The 20,052-nt window shown below is 34.9% G+C and overlaps 1 protein-coding gene across 1 annotated transcript in view; it reads right to left on the bottom strand.

Annotated features, from left to right (window-relative positions):
• DNAH5 (dynein axonemal heavy chain 5) overlaps positions 1 to 20,052 on the bottom strand; it is a gene marked incomplete at both ends in the record, with an annotated part of 118,624 nt that overhangs the window by 79,400 nt on the left and 19,172 nt on the right. The window contains 12 exons of the mRNA XM_083870670.1: positions 281 to 482; positions 1,804 to 1,940; positions 3,248 to 3,347; positions 3,429 to 3,619; positions 4,571 to 4,807; positions 5,303 to 5,465; positions 7,516 to 7,661; positions 8,991 to 9,162; positions 10,815 to 11,021; positions 16,085 to 16,406; positions 17,214 to 17,299; positions 17,996 to 18,103. Coding sequence (XP_083726796.1) covers positions 281 to 482; positions 1,804 to 1,940; positions 3,248 to 3,347; positions 3,429 to 3,619; positions 4,571 to 4,807; positions 5,303 to 5,465; positions 7,516 to 7,661; positions 8,991 to 9,162; positions 10,815 to 11,021; positions 16,085 to 16,406; positions 17,214 to 17,299; positions 17,996 to 18,103 — 2,071 coding nt within the window. The remainder of the gene's footprint in view (positions 1 to 280; positions 483 to 1,803; positions 1,941 to 3,247; positions 3,348 to 3,428; positions 3,620 to 4,570; positions 4,808 to 5,302; positions 5,466 to 7,515; positions 7,662 to 8,990; positions 9,163 to 10,814; positions 11,022 to 16,084; positions 16,407 to 17,213; positions 17,300 to 17,995; positions 18,104 to 20,052) is intronic.

The raw sequence follows: 20,052 nt of genomic DNA, 5'->3' as shown, positions 1-20,052 counted from the left end.
GTACCCCTGGGAATCAGTGACAGAAGGATGGACAAACATCTACCATCCACCCCATAAGTGAGCAGAAGTATCCAGATGAGGTAATAAACTCCAGCTGATCCTCACAGATAGTCTTGTGTTAGTGCTCTGTTCTGCATGCATTTACAGCCAAAAGAAGATAGTCCTTCTCTCTCCCTTCCTCCTTTCCATTTTAATCTAGTTCACCCATCCAAAACTGTCACATCTCTTCTTCCTACTGGTGTCAGAAAGTACGTGTCTCTGGAGAGAGGCTGAACTCTACCAGTGTACAGTGCAACAGCTCCCACGCAGATGTATTCAGGCTCAGAATTGATTTTCAGGTCTAGGTCTTGGAAATGCAGAATTTCAGATTCGAATTCAGAGAGTAATGGGTTTCCCATCATTAATTTATCAATGGTTTCCTCCTTGTCTCTCTGCCATATATGGTGGTAACAACTAAAACTCTCCAAAGCTGTAAGAACTTCCTGAAAGACATTTACAATTTCAAAGAAAGATTCTCAGCATCACATACATATAATTTCTTAGCAGCTGCTCCATAGAGTACTCTACAAACTCCACAGTGAAGCAGGTTGAATCCCCTCACTAAACTAAATTTATGCTAAAGCAAGTTCCATTACTGATCACACATCATGCCAAAATCTCTATGTTAATCACATCCAATTTGTCAGATTAGTTTAAACATTTGCCAATTAAGTAAATCTTCAGTCAATAAAGTCATTAGAATCACTGGGAAGTAAAGTTTAAAACTAGGATACATTACACTTGTCCTTCCTTGCCATTTCTTGGACTAGAAACTGAAACCTGAGCTCCAGGGCCCAACATAACAAGAAAAATTTATTCTGAAATAATGAAGCTATGAGACATTATTTTTTTTATCATTAATTTCTACAATCAATTCATGTCTCTTTGATTTGAATATCACTTAATGAGTGTGGAAGAGAACACACTTTTTGGTTCTCAGGAGTTCAGAAAAAATGTGAGGAAGTTAAAGTTAAATGATCACTGCATCTAATTAAACAAGTAAATGAGAGATGACTGCTACGGGGGATAACCCACATCATGACTTATGATAAATATAGTACATGCAGGCATTTAAAGCTGGCTAAATGATAAAAGCTTACAGTACTATAAAGTATCAAATATCAAAATACCATGATAACCATCCACCATGATCAACTACTCAGCACCAGCCTGGTAGTTATGCTTTAGCACCACTGAAGTTACAAGACCTTGAGTCAAAGAGTTTCACAGGGCAACACTCTTAAAAGATTGGACCAGCCTCAGATGAAATTCATGCAGAACTTCCTAAAGAAATACAGTCTACTAAAGAGTGCATAGACTAAGAACAAGGCAAAGAAGTTACGCATATCTTTTAAGATAAATCCTAACCTACACTAGCAAATTCTATGCACTGCTTTACAAATGCCAATATGACAGCCAGTTTTCATCTAAAAACCGTCATAACCTCTTCATAATGTGGCAGAAATCATGCTGGCTTCATTAGCTACACACAACACAACTACGTCTAGAGTTTTTTATGATGTTTTAATTTACGCACTATTCAAAACCTCAAATCTTGGAACAGAGTACACCTCATCCAGGGTACACTTTCAAAGCGTATTTGCAAATTTTCAGCCACATGTTTTCCATCCACTATCCTAAACTTTTTCATTATTATATTTAATCACAGCTTTAAATGCCTATCCTTATTACCCAAAAATATTAAAAGTAATATAGTAATACCTCTCAGAGAGTAATGCTAAATTGACATCTCTATTGTCTTACCCCTTTTGTAGAATTGATGGCACTGCTGAGTAAAGATACTAATTTAATAATTTCTTTGTTCTCTGAAATATTCTTGAAGTAGTTCTGGCTTTGCACTTGATCAGATGAACTGAGTGATGCTGCATCTGATACACTATCTATAAAAGAGGATTCAAATATCAAAGTGGGCTTAGGACAGACAGGCTGGTTAAGAGAAGTAAATTCCTATAGACAAAACCAAATGACATATTCATTCAATAAGCATGCATTTTCAAGTTAGTTATTCTTAAAGGCAACTAGAAGTCAAGGAGGCCAACATAAATTCACAAACATCTCCATTTTAGTAAAATTTCTCCATCTAGGCAACCCTGTAAAATTTGGAACAAGTTCCACTCCAGTCTTTCAAACAGAATCTTCCCTCTTCTCTCCCCCCTCCACAAGGTTTACTTTGTATGCTTCACCTAAGTGATTTATTTACATATCAGCATTTGTTTACCTATATATCATCACAAAGCATTTTTATTTTCGGAAATACCCCACAATTGACAATTTGAAATACAAACTAACATTAACTCTGAGAAGATGACCATAAGCAGACCCCAAAAAAGGAATAAAGGTTAAAAAAAGTTCATCAGTTAGCAAACATCCACAAGTTTGCCTTTATCATTTTTCACCTCATCTCTTGCAGGCAAAATTCTTAGTTTTGAAAGACTAATTTAACTTCTTAACCAGTTCAAGTATTGCTGTCATACTTTTTAGGTGCATAAGAGAGAGCTAACCTAAAAAGACTCTCAAAAGTAGTTTTTAAGAATCTCAGGTACAATGTAGAACAATTAACTTGGCTTGATTTTAAACCATTTCAGAGAAAAGGAACCCAATCAAAGATACCATCTTAAATTTCCTTGAATTAATGACTTCAATAACTTAATGTCTGTTAACAAAACAGAACAATGAAAATCTTTTTAGAAGTTCTATTCTATTCAATCTTTTACACAATCCTCTCTGCACCAACATTGCAATTTACATAGACATTTTTATTCAATACCAGGTATTGTGAAAGTTCAGCTTACCCTTCTTAAAGGGTAAGCACGAGTTCTAAGATGCCATTTGAACGTGCCCAATTACAAACCACACTGGCAAATCATGAACCATTATTCTGTAGCAAAAGTGACTATAATTGTAACCAATACATATGCTATAATCCAAAGCAGTAAAACTCTTCAAGAAGCACAAAAAAATTCCCTTACTCAAATCCACAGAAGGACAAGTGGCAAACCTAGTTTTCTAATGAGAAAGAGATTTATTCTCTGAGGCAATTTAAAATCTATGAGGTTGTTTAAAATCTATGAGGTTGTTAAAAACCTACTGGTTTTGATGTATTTTGTAATTAATATCTTCCAATACATTCTGTATAAATCACATTTACCTAACATTTAAATTTAGTGATGTAAGAGTTTATCATTACCATGGATGTTTTTCTTTCCAGTCTCTTTTATTCCATCATCAGAATCGCTGTCTCTGCTCCCACACCGTGACAGAACAACTTTTCTCTCTAGCACATTCCTCTGAAGAGAGAATAATGTTTATTTTTTATTTGCAGCAGTTTTGCACCGTTAGTCCTAAGTAAGGCTGTTAAAGAAACCAACCTTGGATATTCTCTCCTTACTCCACTGTCGAACTCCTTTCATTACTTTCACAATACAATCTACAGCTTTGTTAAGTGTCTGCTGTACCTCATCCAAAGAGGGTGTTATGATGATATTAGGGATAGATAGGTTAATATTAGTTTTAATTATAGGATGAGCACCTTTTTTCTGCTTAGACATACTGTGATTTTCTAAATAAAAAACAAAAACAGGAGACAAAACCAAAATAAAAAGGCTGTTCACATTTTCTTCAATACATCAAACTAGGCATTGATATAAATAAACATAAATATTATATAAATTTATATAGCAATAAATATATCTCTTAATGCAGAGTATTGAGTGTAATATCTGAAGGGAAAAAGAATTCCTGAGTAGTTTATAAGATGTACTTCTAAACTCTACAGCAGCACAAGTGAAAAGTGCAAAGCTATTTTTCTCCATGAATCTCCTCTTCAACTTGTTCTGTGCAGCTAAACTCTGTTTAGCAGACAATTTTGTTATCTGGCTAGTGCTCCCAGTCAGCATATTAAATTAGCCACAGAACTTCCTTTGAGTCTCATAGTATTGTATAGTATAGTATTGTATGCCTTATAAACTATAGAGACCAAAGACAACTGCCCTTATTTTTGTTTTTTAAAGGCATGCAAAAATAACACACTTCAAAACAATGTATTGAAATATCTGAAGGCAATTAGTAAGAGAAAAAAGACACCTTTATCTATTTTTTCTTACAGTTTTCTGTAAAAGGCAAGATCAAATAGATCTGGTCAAGTTATCAAGGTTTTAACTTGTCAAGTTATCAATTATTAACTTTTAACTTAAGGGATAACTTATCAAGTTATCAAGGTCTTATCAGAAACTTATCAATCAAGTCTAGCTCCAAATAAAATACTGGCTTCAAAACAGTACAGTGAGTCCTAAAAGAAACAGCATTGTAATGACACTTCCCTACTGTCACAAGAAAAAAATACCTTTGGAAATACACAATGTTATCAATTGTAACTTAACAAGACAGCTTAATCAAAATCCCTTTGTTTTCCCCTCTTTTACACTTGTGACTTATTTATGCAGTTATGGGATATTACATTTACAGTTTTCTTTATATATCTTAAAGAAACAATGTACTACAATGCAGCCACCTAGGAAGTTGATGGTGGAAGATGCATGAATGCGCCTGCGGATGGTCTCCAGAGTGTTTCGAGTGATTTTCAAAAGAGCATCAATGTTACGATTATTGAAGTAAGAAAGCAGTTCATTGGCTTCTTCCTCTAGCTTTTCTAAATCCATTTTCTTCCTCTTTTCTGTAGGAGACAGGCCAGCCCACATCTCACTGGAATTTTGTGAGGAAGTCAAGCTTTTTGATCTTCTTTCCTCTTCTGTTGCCAAAACACCATAAATCCAGTTAGTTAAATTTACCTAAGGGACTTAAAAATACCATAAAGCAACACCTCCACAGGTGTCAAAAATAATTTTAAAGAAGCGCAAAATTATTCATTTGTAATCTTCACCTCCATGTAACAGGTCTTTTATTCCTATCTGCCTTCTTATTCAGGACAAACAGGCATGATTATCATCAAAATTCAATATTATTTCTTATTCTCTTTCTCTAGGAAGTCAAGCAATTAACCAAGGCTACTAAGTACTTCTATGACACAAAACTTTAAACGCCCAAGTTAGATAAATTATACTGACCTATTTTGTAGATTATAAATGATTGTTAGATTATTCATTATCCAGAAAAATTCAAACAAAAATCTTTAGACATTAGATACTATTCAGTATTTCAGTCACCTAAGTTACAATGTTCCCCAACACAAATTACTAGCATGAAAAAGAAACAAACACCAAACAATACAATACAATCTTCATACCTGTATTTTTGTTCCTTTTTCCACCACTGGGTACAATTGACTTCTCATCTTCTTTACTGCCCTGTTCCTCAGTGTCAAGTAACATGTTAATCAGATCATTAGCAGAGGCTTCCACCAGTGAGCTTTTTAACTGTAAAGTCCGAGAACCTTTTATACAGAGCTCCTGTTATCAAACCAAAACAATATGCTCTTATTGTCACAATTCTCATGTCAATTTCACAGTCATAGCAGCCTCTACTAACACAAATGCCAAGGCCTAAGATTTGTGAAAAAACAGATCTATATATAACATTAATTTTAAATTGATTTGTACCAAAATATTCGGTATCAACAAGGCATCATTAATGTCTTTCAAAATTGTTTTGGCTTCTTTCTCAAATCATATAATTCATTAGTTAATATCATGAACCAATGCTTATAATGCCTAGTTTCACTAGAAGGCTCTCAAAACCAAAGGCTTCTTAATTTTCTTAACTATCCAATGTAAACATGGGAGATTCAGCACTTCTTTTAATCATTGCCAGTTTACATTAATTGGCTGTGCCATAATGAGTATTAGCCAATCATATGTCCATTTACAGCTAAATAGGAGATAAAATCTATACAAGTTGTATTTATTATTAAAATAAACACAAAATTATCAACTGGAGAGAGAAGAAATCAGAGAATGAGACTAAATAAAATTCAGAAATTTACTACAGTATTGCGCATCTTTTTTATCCAATACTTATAATAAAATCAATCAAGTAAGCTTCAGCTAACTATAATTTTTATCTATAATGGCCTTTTAATTTTTTACTTCTTTGTTATCTTATATTTCATTCAGCTTAAACAAGCATGACTACCTTTTTTTAATTAAAAAATCAATAATTGGAAATATTCAGCCATTTCCAAATTTTAAGAAAGTCTTTGGCCTTCCTAATGATTCTGTTGAGAGCGAAGGCAGATGTGATTTGTAGTATCACAGCAACACTAAACAAAGTACTCTGGGATTTTTCCACTGGGTAAATATTTTTGTTACAACAATTTCTTTAGAAATTCAAAGACACCTGTTAGGTGACAGAAGTTATTTCTAGTCCCCTCTAATCAAAAATTACAATAAGCTTACAAAACGTTATTATTTTCATTGTACCCATAACTGGGGTTCTTATACCACTTACTCTGCTAACTCCACTCAGCTGGCTGTTGTAATTGCCATTTGTGTAATTGCTATGTAGCAGTTCAAGTTCTCAAGTTACTATACTGTGAAGAGAAGTTTTTGTGCTCACTCTCATGTACTTTTACCTTAATGAATATACATTTTAGTACCTGCCCAATCAGCATGGTAGCAGCAGGATCAACAAAAACAACTATGGATTGTGAAGCTTACAAACTACTTCTCATTCCATATAATGTTGTTTTAAACTTTACTGTTTTAACAACAAGGTGAGTTGTTACAATGGCCAAAAGAGAAAAGGCCAAAAAGTTAAATGCACTAAGATAATCAAAACTTACATTTGTAATATTTATTGCTACAAGAGAAAATAAATAGGGATTATCATCTTGATTTTCTACAGTCTTTATCGAACTAAAGCTTTTCTTAAGAGAAAACACATTAGACATTATAACCTAAAATGCAATCCCTTACTATAATCTCACAAAATTATTCTGACATTCAATTTAATTATGACCTTAAAGCAGCTTTCTAGCCAACAATTTACATGTTTATAATTAATTATCCTCAACATAAAAGTATTTTGATGGGGTGAAGGAAGGGTCTTTTCCCAGAACACCTTCACCCAGGTCCTTCTGCATATATTTTCCACATCCCATTACCAACTCAGGTGAGTCTGAAATACTCATTACACAATCCTTTTCATAGTATTTACTCTCCTCAGGCAACTGCTGGAGAATTCCTTTATTTAAACAGGAATAATGACAAAAAAAACCTCTCATAGAGGTAAAATTTTCGAGTGATATGAAAACATAAAAGAAATATGATACACTATCTGGCTTGACATTAATAATGAATAGAAAAGAACATCTCAACTCAGATCTCTCTGCATTTGATACTTTTGTTCCTCTTTAATGTCCCAGCCAAGCAAATGGGTTTCCATGCATATCCCATGCATGCTTCATTAATTCTGCATTCAGATTTTTTTATCTCATAAAAAAGAAAAATATCTAAACTCAAAGTCATCAATCTCTTCTTCATGAAACTTTTATCTACTAACCTTAGTCTTTTGAAGAAATTCCTCACAGCTCTGGGCTTCATCTTCTGGCAACATACAGAGTGGCACTCTATTCATCTCTTGAAGGACAGCATCAATACGAAATTCAACCAAGTCATTCACTTGATCAAGCAATAACTCCAGCTCAGCTTTTGAAGAAAACAGAAGATTCAAGACAAGCTTAAAATTTTGAATCAATATCCTTTGTAGAGTCAAGTTTAAATTTTTACCTCAACAAACTATCGTATTTAATTGTAAATGAATTCTGCCCCTTAACCAATTTACTTCAAACATCTAAAATTTTATGGCAAGCTTCATCACAAGAATCATAATTAACTTTTTGCACAAGAGATATTTACCTAGCATATGCTATCTACATGTCAAAAGATAACTATAGTATTATATAAATATAAGTATTGTACAAATATATATCATACAGCTTTTGATGTAAAATATAGAGTCTATTATAAATATATATAAGATTAACTTTAAAAATACATAGTTCAAACTTGAAGACATTAATGTTTAATTGAGGGCCAATAATATTTCATCTTCTTCTATAGCTTGAACTAGTTACAACTTGGAGAACCTACTCACAACAGAAACTTTAAGCAAATAAAATCTCTAAGCTTCAAACAAATGTTAGAGGCCAAATCACTATAATTTTCAAAGTTTAATAGCAATCTGCTCTCAATGCTGATGCTGAAAAAGCAGCAAGGTGTCTGATCCAGACTCAGGTTTCTTGTATTATTCAAAATTAAATTAAGCATAATGTCAGGCTATCATCCAAAATGCACTTTAATCTGCCATTCCAACTGAAGAAAATTTCCACTATAACTACCTATGCAATTTCAAGAAAAAAAATCTGTTTGCTGTATTAATTAAGCTGAAGAAAAAGGAATTTGGCATCTTCAGAAAAAAATACATCTCAGTGCAACCTTGTGATAATCTTTTGAAAACTGTTGAAAGTTCATCCGTTTCCTAAAGCCATTGTCCAAGATGCATGCTGCATTAGATTTAAAGAGATTGATGTTAAAAAAGAAACCAATTAACATGAAATGCTACTGAGCAATTACAGTGCCAATTGAGTCAGTGTTTTATTCCCTGAGAAGTTGTTTTGTACATTGTAGAAACAGAAAAGCAGGACTAGGAAAAGTCTGGAACCTAGGAGGTCTTTTAAAAAGTAGATATCATTCTTTAAATTCAGAATACACTGTGCCTTTTACACCGTACTTTATGTTTGGTGTAATCTCAACTATCATATACATTAGTAAAAATTTGATGAACATACAAGATGAAAAGAAGATGAAGTTATAAAACAAATATTTCATGACATACAGGACCGGTGAAAATTTTGATATCTTTTATATGTAAATCAATTAAGTGCAAATCATGTAAAGAACTGCAATCTCATAATGTAACTTGCTTTTGTATAGAACAAGTAACCAGTGGTTAATGGAAAGAGTCAAGTAACCAACCTAGCTTAGAAAAAACTGTATTAATATATTTCTCAATATTCAAGGACGTCCAGTTCAGTAACACTAAACCTGGCTGGATAGTATCCTCTACATTTACTAATCGAGGAGCCATCAGTTGTTCAAAAGGGTATTGTATTTTCAGTTTAATTCTTTTGTATTCTGCCAACATCACCTGCAATAAATAGAGAATGAAAACATGAGTTAATATACCCTGATTTGAACCTCTTCGTGTACACAAATTTATGATTACTTAAACTAAGAAAATTCATCTGTATGTACATTACTGAAATTCTTAAGAAGTTATAATTAATTGCTTGGAAAAGGTTCTCTTTTTTTTTTTTTTTTTTTTTTGCAGAAGTTCACTATTTGTTGCTCTTTATATCTCTCTATATATTTGTCGCTCGTTGTGAAGTACTACTTCATGCAGAAATCAATCTTTGATTGCACTGGTGCTGTGAGGAAGTTAATTTCTTTCTCAATGGCTCACATGATGCCATGTTTTAGATTTGTGACCACAACTGTGTTAGTAACACACTGATATTTTGGGTACTGCTAAACAGTGCTCGTACAGCATTGAGTCTTTTTCTGCTTTACACACTACTCTGATGGTGACTGGGGATACACAAGATTCTGGGAAGGAACGTAGCCAGGACCCCAGCTGATTAATGGGCTCTCATACCTATGACATCATGCTTAAAAATGAAAGCTGGGAGAAGAAGGAGGGAGGGGGACACTCAGAGCCATGGTGTTTGTCTTCCCAAATAGCTGTGATACTGCCTAGTTTTACCAGATTAATTCCTTTATTTTTTCCTTGTGCATGCAGTTTTTGCCTTCCATATTAAATCACATTATCTCAACTCACATGTTTTATATTTTAACCTTCAGATTGTCTCCCCTGTTCTAAGGAGGGGAGTAATGGAGCAACTGTGTGATGCTTGGTTGCCTACTGGGCTTAAACCGCATAACAGAAAAATCTTGGAAATTTCAGTCTGTAAATGAGTGTTACAGAAGACAAAAAGCCCAAGGAGAAAAATACATCTAAGTGAACTTTCCAGCAATTCTAATAAGATCAGCCTTACCAGAACTTTATTATACTATTTTCTTTCTAATGCCTCTTTAACACACTGATCTAGTTTCACATGTTTGGCAATAACATTATGACTTATTTTTGTTGTTTTTTTCTCATTTCAGCAACAAGTAGTCCTTTAAAACTGTAGGATTCTGGACACCTATTTTTGAATCCTCATCTTGAGTCATTGAGAATCTTGTCTGTTCATAAGCAGATAAAATTATGCAAAAGACTTAAAAGACAAGAGAAAGGGAAGTTTCAGATTCTCTTTTTAAACTGTTCCACAGACATCTGTGCAAAACACCAGCACCAGAAAAAATAAAAAGCTGCTATTTGCTGCATGCTTTACACTTTTTAAAAACAAACCACCTGTTCCTCCCTCCCAAGTATTCTCTCAAAACAAATTGTGCCCAATGTTGACTTCATTATTGGATGAGAGATAAATTACTTATCATTTAGAAAGCAAGCAACAGCACAAGGCATTTTGTAAGCTTCCTTTCCTCTCCATTCTCATCTCTGTCCCAGACTCCGCAGAGCTTCCCCAAACCCACACATCTGCGAAATAACTTCACAGAAAACATAAAGCCAAGAAAAAATTTTAAGTGCCTCAAGACAGTCATACAAATAAGAAAATAGATTTGCAAATGTTTTGTTAGTACATAACTGTTGATTTTAATTCATCCTCTTCCATATTTATGGAACCCAGACATCTTAATGTACAGTACACATACATAAAATAACTAAAGTAAACCCACATGCAAATCATTGGCAATCTTCTTGTACCAGTTTCTCTGCTGTTGAATAACACTTGCAAATGGTGGAATTTCAAGGCGCATGTGAGCCATGCAATCCGCTTCTCTGATTAGAGTTAATATTTGAGGGTCAAAATTCACAAATAATTCTTCTGTTTCTGGAGCTTTTACCAAGAGAGTTGCTTGAAGTCCTTTTTTAGTTAATTCAATCTGCAGGAAAAAAAAGTCATCATTCCTGATCAGACAAGCCTCTTCAACAGGATACTTTGGTTTGCACATAAATATCCCTTTGGCAGATACTAAAATCAGGTACTGCTGACAAAGATTGACCTGCTATATGAATCCAAAACAAAAAATTTATTAACACAATGTGTATGGACCCAAATGCTTAATAATCAAACTGCTATTTATCTGACAGATATTCTTCTGTTGGGTCTTGAATGTTATAAGCTGCATTCCACAGTCCAAAATCAAATCAGAGCCATAGCTTTTCTGGCATCAGCCACCTTAAATCTTAAACCTCATCTCCTTAGAACTTATTGTATATTCTGCAATAAGGCTGCACACAATCTCCTCAATGAATTAAAGTATTCTTGGATAACCTCTTCACATACCTACTTATCCCCATTTCTCCTTTCGCTTGTTTTCCAATAGCTAACAGATATACCAATCTTAATGGTACTGATGATAATTATATTCAACATCTGGGCAAATCTTTTAAAATACTAAAATTCATGTTTATTATAGATTTTATTTCTTTCCATTCTTAAAAGGAAAGCCTAATCACACAATTGGTTTAACTGCCTTATTTAAATATTAGAAGACCATTTGTTCTCTATGTGATTCGAAAGGACAGCATTCCTTAGACCACCCCACACTGAAAATTTGGCTGACACCAAAAAGCAGTCCTGCCTTAGGCAGGTAAATTTTTCCTATATTACAAACTTTGCTGCTTTTCTTATTTTCAATTTGTCCTTTTGTTGATGTAACCTTACTGTTCTTCATTCACTCCTCAAATTTCATGTATCACATTACATTGAGATGGAGAGTTTCTAGGTCATAGTTTCAGAACCCATTTACATCTAAAAAAACATGCATTTTGTTCTTTTTTTTATGGAACACAGAAAATTTGCACCACCTTTCAATGTGTAAAATACAGTGGAGTATACTGCTTGCTTCAGCAATATCATGTACTATCAAGACATTTTACCCAGCATTTTTCAAGAAATAATCTAATCAATTTTTGTCAATGAAGATGTCATGTTCTATCCATTATCCTTCAAAAAAAAAAAACCCAAAAAGTTCAACTGCCTTAAAGAGAAGCTGATTTTTTTCTATCAACACCAAATCTTACTCTACTCATTTTTGAGCTTCATACTCATTATTCCCACTCTAAAGTCTTCCTCTCCCATTTATGTTTTCTTCTCATGCAGTTTTCATTTTTAAGGTAATAGAAAACGACAATGGAAATAAGGGGTACACTCTAGGCACAAATCTTAGACTGCCAAATAATCATACTAACTTTTACACTTCCATGTAATTTATTATTTTAATATGTCCAAGTTGAACATCATTTGCTATAGAAAAAAAAAAAAAAAAAAAACAGAATTAAATATTTTGAGATAGATATATATATATATAAAAGATGTTAACCATCCAGTAACAAGTAGAAAAAAGAGAGGCAATAATGTTCGGAAATTGCAGAAAGTGACACTAAGTTTAACATTTACATTGTACAGAAGAAGAAAAAGTAATAGGAGCTACAGCCCTATTCGTGTTCCATTTGTATTCCCCACAGGACCCTGGTCCCCTCTCGTGTTTTTCTTTTGTTCAGGAGTAGAGCAGGAGCTCCACCTTGTGTTCTGTGACACGTCCACACCCATGTGCACTCCTCTTGCCTCGAGAGGAGAGACTACGGAGCAGTAGTCTTTTTTTATTTTTTTTTTTGCCGTGCACGTATGTTAAAGTGAATATACTTTTCATGTCTTTTCAAGGCACGTGTGTATGTTTCAAACTTGAAATTTTGTTCAAATTCACCTCCCTTTGTTCCCACCTAATGAGTCTGAAGTTGGAGTGGGCTTAGGAAGTTTATATAGCTGCCGAGTGTGATTTGACTGCTATAGGAGAAAAGAGACAGGTTGTTTTAGTACAGAGCAGAATCAGAATGCAAATGATTCTGACCTCATAAAGGTTCCACTTCAGGGAAGATGCCTGGAATGTTACAGTTATTTTACAAAAGATGAAAGGCAAACATACTTGACTAGTCCATCAACGCATGGTACATGTCAGAAAATCTGATCACTAGATCATCTAGCCAAAGGGGCAGATGTAGCCCCACAAGAATCATACATTCTCTTTAGTCTTTATAGATGAGACAAGGCAGTGAAAACTATCGTAAGTATACTTTGAATGATGCAGGTATCCAGCTCAGTATTGGAATAAAAAAAAGAAACTCAGTCCAAGATAGAAACAGTAAACAAATTCCTGAAGCATTGCCATTCATTCCATAATACATGAGGGATATGCACCAGCTCTCTGTGAAGAGCACATGAAAACAAATATGAACTTCCTATGGTAGCAGAATAAGCATTGAAGCTAAAGATCTTTCCAAGTATAATAGCAGTTTTCATTACTGCTTGGAAGCAGGATCAACTATATGCAGGTTACTGGTTCTAAATTTGGATATGATGTACCTGAAATATAATGTATAATGAAAAAATAGTTGAGGTACTACTGTTCAGGTTCCTTGATTCCCAAATTGCACTCGACTCCACATTAATCATAAATAATATATATTCAGCACTAAGTCTCAACACAGCATCTTTTATGTACTCTAATATTGTAATCATTTCTCCTTGCTTACTATACCAAATTGACACAAGAAATTCCCACTTACAGTATCAGACAATCAAATCTTGTGACTCATTAAACTGCATTTCACACCGCATGTCAAATGCAAGTGTGAAAAAGGAAGGATCAGGAAAACCTAATATGTTAGGATGGGAAAAGGCAGCTGGTATCTCTGGTACCAGACCTGGTCTAAGACTATCTTTGAGAAGACTGGTGTTGGTTAGCACCAGAGATTTCCACAATGTACAAAAGCTGGGCCTAAGTTCCAAAAACAGCAGGCAAATGCATAGACAGGTGTCAGACTACCTTCAAAACCACAATCTGGAGATTCTGATCCTTCTTTTTCAGCTTTGCAAGGCTGAGGCTAATTTTTCTTTAAGATGCTCTTTAGCAAGGCAACAAAGAAACTGGAGGTGAAAAATATGCCAAAACAATAGCAGAAACTTGCAGAGATTTCAAGGCTTTAAAGTAGCCCCTGCAGAAGCCATCTGACTACCATAAAGGTAGTCAGAAGTTCTGGGTACAAGACCCAAGAGGGTAAAATTACTCAAATGAGATTTAGAATTTAAGATAAACCATGTTCTCTGAAGAATATTCAGGCTATAAAGTGTTCTGCCTGTAAGGCCCCAAATGACTCCTTCAACGAGACATAAACATTAAAAGGGCTTATGATTGTTCATGTACTCAGAGTTAGATACATGGCAGAAACACTGACCAGATATTCTCATGAGATCAAAATGACAAAAAAGACTTTACTGGCAACTTTAGAAAATCATACAACTTTGGCAAAAGGTTTAGTACAATATGCAGTCAACATTAAACACTTCTCAAAGCATTAACTTAGCCCATCCAAATACACAAACTCTAAGCCAACTTGACTTTAGGTTACTCAAAAAATTCCAAGAGGGAATCAGAAGAAGAAAGATAAAGAGAGAAAGACAGAAAATATATAGACTAGCACACACATAGCTACCAACTCCTGGGTTCCAGCAGTGTTCATATAGAAATTCCAAGAGGACACAGAGTCAAGACATCATATAGCCTCATATTCAGCTTTAAATACCCTTCGGCCTTCCTAGGCCCTTCCCCCTAGGTGGGACTTTCAGTCATTTGGCCACTCAGGAGCTGGGTATGGGGCTCCAGAGGTGGGTGTGGATCAGTGCCTCTGGTGTGCCAGGGATTAGCAGCCACTGGGATACAGGCTCTAGGGGTGGGATGTGGGACAGTGCACTGCCTCGCCAGGACAAGACCTGAGCTGCCTCTTCTCCCACACACATGCATCCCAAATTTGTCAGTAGGAAATGAAATTACTTGTACTAGTTCTGACTGGGTTAATTTTCTCTGTCAGCATTTAATTTTCTTCGTAGCAGCTTATATGGTGTTATCACATTTGTTATCAAAACAAAGCTGATAACACGCAAATGTTTCAGCTGAACAGCGCTTGTGCAGCATCGAGGGCTTCTCTTGTTCTCACTCTGTCTACAGTGAATAGATTGGGGGTGGGAGTGGGGATGAAGGGTGCAAAACAGGCTGTGAGGGGACAAAACCAGGCAGTTGTCATAAAATAACAAAGGGATGTTTCAAAATAAGAAAAGGAATATTCCTTGCCATTTAACATCATGCTCAGCAATACAAAGGGAAAGGCAGGGGTTGAAGGGGTTAGCCACCCTCTGCCCCGGAATTGGTTAGACAGTTTGACTCATGGGAGATGGTGAGAAATTGCCTCTGCAGCACTTTGTTTTCCCTTTCTTTCTCCATTTCCCCTTCACTAATCAAACAATTCACCTTGAACCACAAGTTTTCTTGCTTTTGCTTTTCCTTGTGTCTTCCCTGTCTCACTGAGGATGTATGGAGGGAAGTGAATGAGCATTTGTGTGGTGCTTAGCTGCCTATTAGGATTAACCCACAACTGGCTCAAAGCCCACTTGTGCACTGAGTATGCTATTATCTGTTCAGACTGGATGCTTTTTACATGTATATTTACAGAGTGTACCCATGGATTATCACTCGAAATAAAATTCATATTGTCCAGAGCAGAGGAAACCTGTGTCTGCTTTCACCTTAAGCCAACCAGCTGACAAAACTCCTCTCCCCACACATGATGATCTTGCACCAGTCAGAAGAATATGACAGAGACAGAGGGGCAGCTAAGCCTACCACCGGATATGCATTATGTGTTTTCTTTCTAACTTCTTAGTTATAATGATGATTTTTCAGTTGTTCCTAAATTCAACTACAGGTGCTACAGGCCCTATCCTTTTAACAGGAACACTTTCTTGTAAAATAACTTTTCTTATTCCATCCCTCATTTGAGAGTTATCATAAACCTATAGTTAAGTATACAGCTTCTACTAACCAGATATCCCACCATTTTTTAAATTTTTTTCTTTAAGGACTATCCTAATCAAAACTGGCTGGCTTACCTGCTGGAGCCATTCCCTGTAGTAGATCACCTCAAATTTCATAAGAACTTTTGCTACTTTGTTGTAATTGCGGATTATGCTCTTGCCATCTGGTGTTCTCAGAACTGCTGGATGTCTCTGGAAAGTCTCCATGGGCCCCTTGATCCTATGGAATAGGTGGCGTGCCCACAAGATCTTGCCAGCTATTGGAGGCAGATTACGAGCGAGTGGAGGATCCTTCTTGTACCTAGTGTAGATCTTACAGATGGTTTCTATGTCATGGCCATAGTTTTGAAATATTTTCTGGTACTTTTCATCAATGCCAAGATTCGGGATTTGCAATCTGCTTAAAAAAATAATAATCATGAAAAAATTCAACACTTCTGAAACCCTTCTAATACATTGTTCTAAAATATAGTCATTCAGATTCCCTTGCATGCTTTAGAAAATAACTACTTTAGCAGCAGAGTTTTCAGCTTGAACAAATGCTGTCACAACTTGATTCCAAGTAACAAAGATTTAGGCCAGATGATAAAAGTTTCCAAGTAAGCCTACACATTTTCTGTTTTGTCACTGTTTTCAAACACTTGCCTGAAATTATGTGCAGCAAACTGTAACCAATTCACCACTAGCTGTCTATTCTATTAAACAGATTATAATACAAAAACTGACAGAATAAAGAGTGAGGCTGTTTTTGCAATAATGTTAATTTATAAAGACAAATCTCACTGTTTCTTAATAAAAGCATTTTACTCTCTTCTAACTGCATTGTGGTAACAAACTAATTGTTCACTGTCATTGTTCAAGCACAAAGCTAAGGCAAATATGCTAACAGAAAGTTTTCCTGTACTTAAGCTGATAGGTTTCCTGTACTTAAGCTGATTTTGAAAAATGAAGTTCAAAGTCCACTTATATTTTGCATTTTCTGATACAAAAAAAAAAAAAAAATGGCTCTCATTCACTCAAGCTACTAAGACAACTCTTAACAGCTGAACAGCTGAGAGTAAAGAGGTTGAGTTGGTTTTGTTTGTATTTCAGAAAATGCCTTCTGCTCTGCTCCCCTCCTCCCTCCTCCCTCTCTTTTCCACCATCCTCAATGTCTTATTTCCATTGTCTGGCAGAGCTTAGCAATCTGAATAGGACATACTACCTTTCAAATTTCTGCAACATACTCAGTGCTCTTTCAGTGTTCAAAATACTTTCAAAGGTGATGTCCATGAAACTCCTTAATTGATCCTGTAGAAGAGTACATAAATCTACATCAGAGGAATCCATAAGGAACACACATCAAATATGCCAGGTGTAATTTGACAGGATTTAACATGCAATATATTAGAAGATAATTTGTTTATGTGAAACTAATCTCAATAAACATTATTTTCCCTTTCTTCCTTCCCACAATAATTAAACAAAACACAGCCAACTTTCAAGGCATTTTCTTTCCAAGTTTCCTCTGTAGCTGTGCAACCAACAAAAGCTTTTATATCCTCCAATGTTTCACCATGCTGAGAGGCCTCAAAGAATTCTTGCTTACCTCTTTGGCAGCCAAAGAAAGGAAAGCATTTATTTATTTATTTATTCTTCTGCAGATACTCTTTCCTTTCACCAACTTGTGATTTCAGAACTATTGGAAAGTTAATTATCTGACTTATTTGTACTACACTCCTATTCACTCAATGAAATCACCCATTTTTGTTATTCTTGCCAGCATACAGTAATGAAAAATCCTTTTGTTGGAGGACCTCAGTGGCCAATTCCATTAAACTAGTCTGAAAGATAATAAATAGAAGCTTTAAAGTGAAAATATATTAAAATAATTTTTCAATTCCAGAATCCCAGCTTCGAGATTTGCTTTTTTTTTTGGTGCTAACTCAGAGAGGATAATAGGGATTCATCAGTGAATTAAATTTTTAATTGTATCATAAAACCTACATGAAGATCATTTATGTCTCTGCAAAACTCTTCATAGTCTTGGTCAAAATCAGTCTTCCGCTGATCCAGGAAATCATAATGCTTATTCTTCATGTTGTCAACAATGCCCTAAATAGTTTCACAGAAAAAAAACCCAATACTATTACTATAAAATGTCTTATGAAAAAGACTTACCACATCAAACATTTAACACAACGGGATGTGCATGTTCACAATTTACCTTTGCTAATAGTTCCCAGCACTTACTGAGCAATATAAGCAAACAGCTTACAAGAAATATTTGCAGCAATCAAGTTGGTGTAAAGTCCATTTGAATTTCATTTATATTATTTATTTCTGTTTTAAGTCAATTAGAACTGACAGAAAATTCAGACTTCCTTTTCATCAAAGGTGTTTGTTATTCATTAAACATTCTGTCATGCAGATGTTCATTTCTATTCAAAATTTAAAGTTCAACAGAGAAAAATATTTTCACATTATTATTTTCCATGTCCTTTAAAAAACTGATTCCATTATAAATAGACTATTCAAAAACCACAGTAAGATGCAGCACATCACCAGCCCACAACTTAGTATTCCTAGCTTCTTTTACACAGCTGCTGTCCACACACATGAAAGTATATCTTAATCAGCATCTCCCTTGAACTGTACACAGATAAAGGATTTCTAATGATAAGCTCCTGTTCAACATCCTAGTATTTTACCACAGTATAACTGTGAAACTCAGCATATTTTCAGCTCAGCTGACTTCCATCATTTTATGGTAAGTCAATTGAAATTCATTTTCATTGCATTGCTACAAATAAAAATTCCATCTTTTCCTCTAACAACAAGCAAATCCCAGACAGAGACTAAGTGTTAAAGCATAAAGAACAGCAAAATAGTAAACTCTTATTCTAAAAAAAAATTATAGGATGTATTATCAGTCACATACTAACTATAGCTATGGTCCATGTCAAATACTTCAGTACCTCAATTTTGTCACTTTAAAAAGAGAAATCAATTTTCTGCCCTTTATACAGCCTATCCAGAACCTTCCATGTAGCGTTTTTTACCAAAGCATTCTTCATCCCAAAGAATGATAAAGTCAACACAACTGACTTTACAGCAACCGGGTCTTACACAAAGTTCTTGTTTAAGGACTTGGGTGCTGCAATGAATAATGAGGTGTATCTGTATAGAGTTTACATCTCAGGCTGGGCGGATGGCCACAAGCATCTTTTCAAACACAAATGCACCAAACAAATTAGATTCCTGTGTTCCAGCCTACCAAACCAGTACTTTCATTTTCATTGCGTGATCTGAAAATTCTCAGCACCCTGGGTTATTTCACTAAAGCAAACTGATTGACTCCTGACCATAACAAAAAGGCAAAAGACAGAGCACAAAAAGCAAACTAGAATGCCATATTTACCTGTGCAGCCAGTGTGTTCACAGGTGTTCTCAAAAAGCTGTCTACATAGTCCATACATTGAATACTTCTGATTTATTTTAATAACTACAGCTGCCATAATTATGATACTGCACTAATAAAGTTACACAAAAAAGTAAGCTAACTCAGGCTCAGTAAAAGCAGGAAATACTCCATTTGGTAGAAAAGAAAGCTATCTCAGAAAGAAGAAAGGAAAAGAACACAACATATTTCCATTCTTAGAAAGTCTTCTTGTTGCTCAAGTCACAATTCTCTTAAAAAATGAAAATCAGAAAAGAAGACTGCATAGTAATACTAACGAGCAAAGGGGCACGCACAGCTAGCCCAACATTTGTAGAGACAGAAATGTAGCACTTCTCACTTTTTCTGCTGATCATAGCACAAAACCATGCTCCTATTACTCCTGTTACAGACTCACCCCACTGTTGCTTTTTTCAATCAGCTTTGATATTATCATACTTCTTTCACATGTCCACTTGCACCTTTTCTTTCATGTCTGCTCATTTCCCCAGTAATTACATATTTACATTGCTATTACTCAATAAGTTTAACACAATTAAAGAGTCAATTTTTCTCTCAATAAACACTTCCCCAATTTTCCTACTTTTTCTTTTAAAGGTTCACG

This window comes from Zosterops lateralis (genome assembly GCF_965231275.1).
Source record: "Zosterops lateralis genome assembly, chromosome: 1".
NCBI lineage: Eukaryota > Metazoa > Chordata > Aves > Passeriformes > Zosteropidae > Zosterops > Zosterops lateralis.
This window is presented reverse-complemented; position numbering and strand designations above follow the sequence as displayed.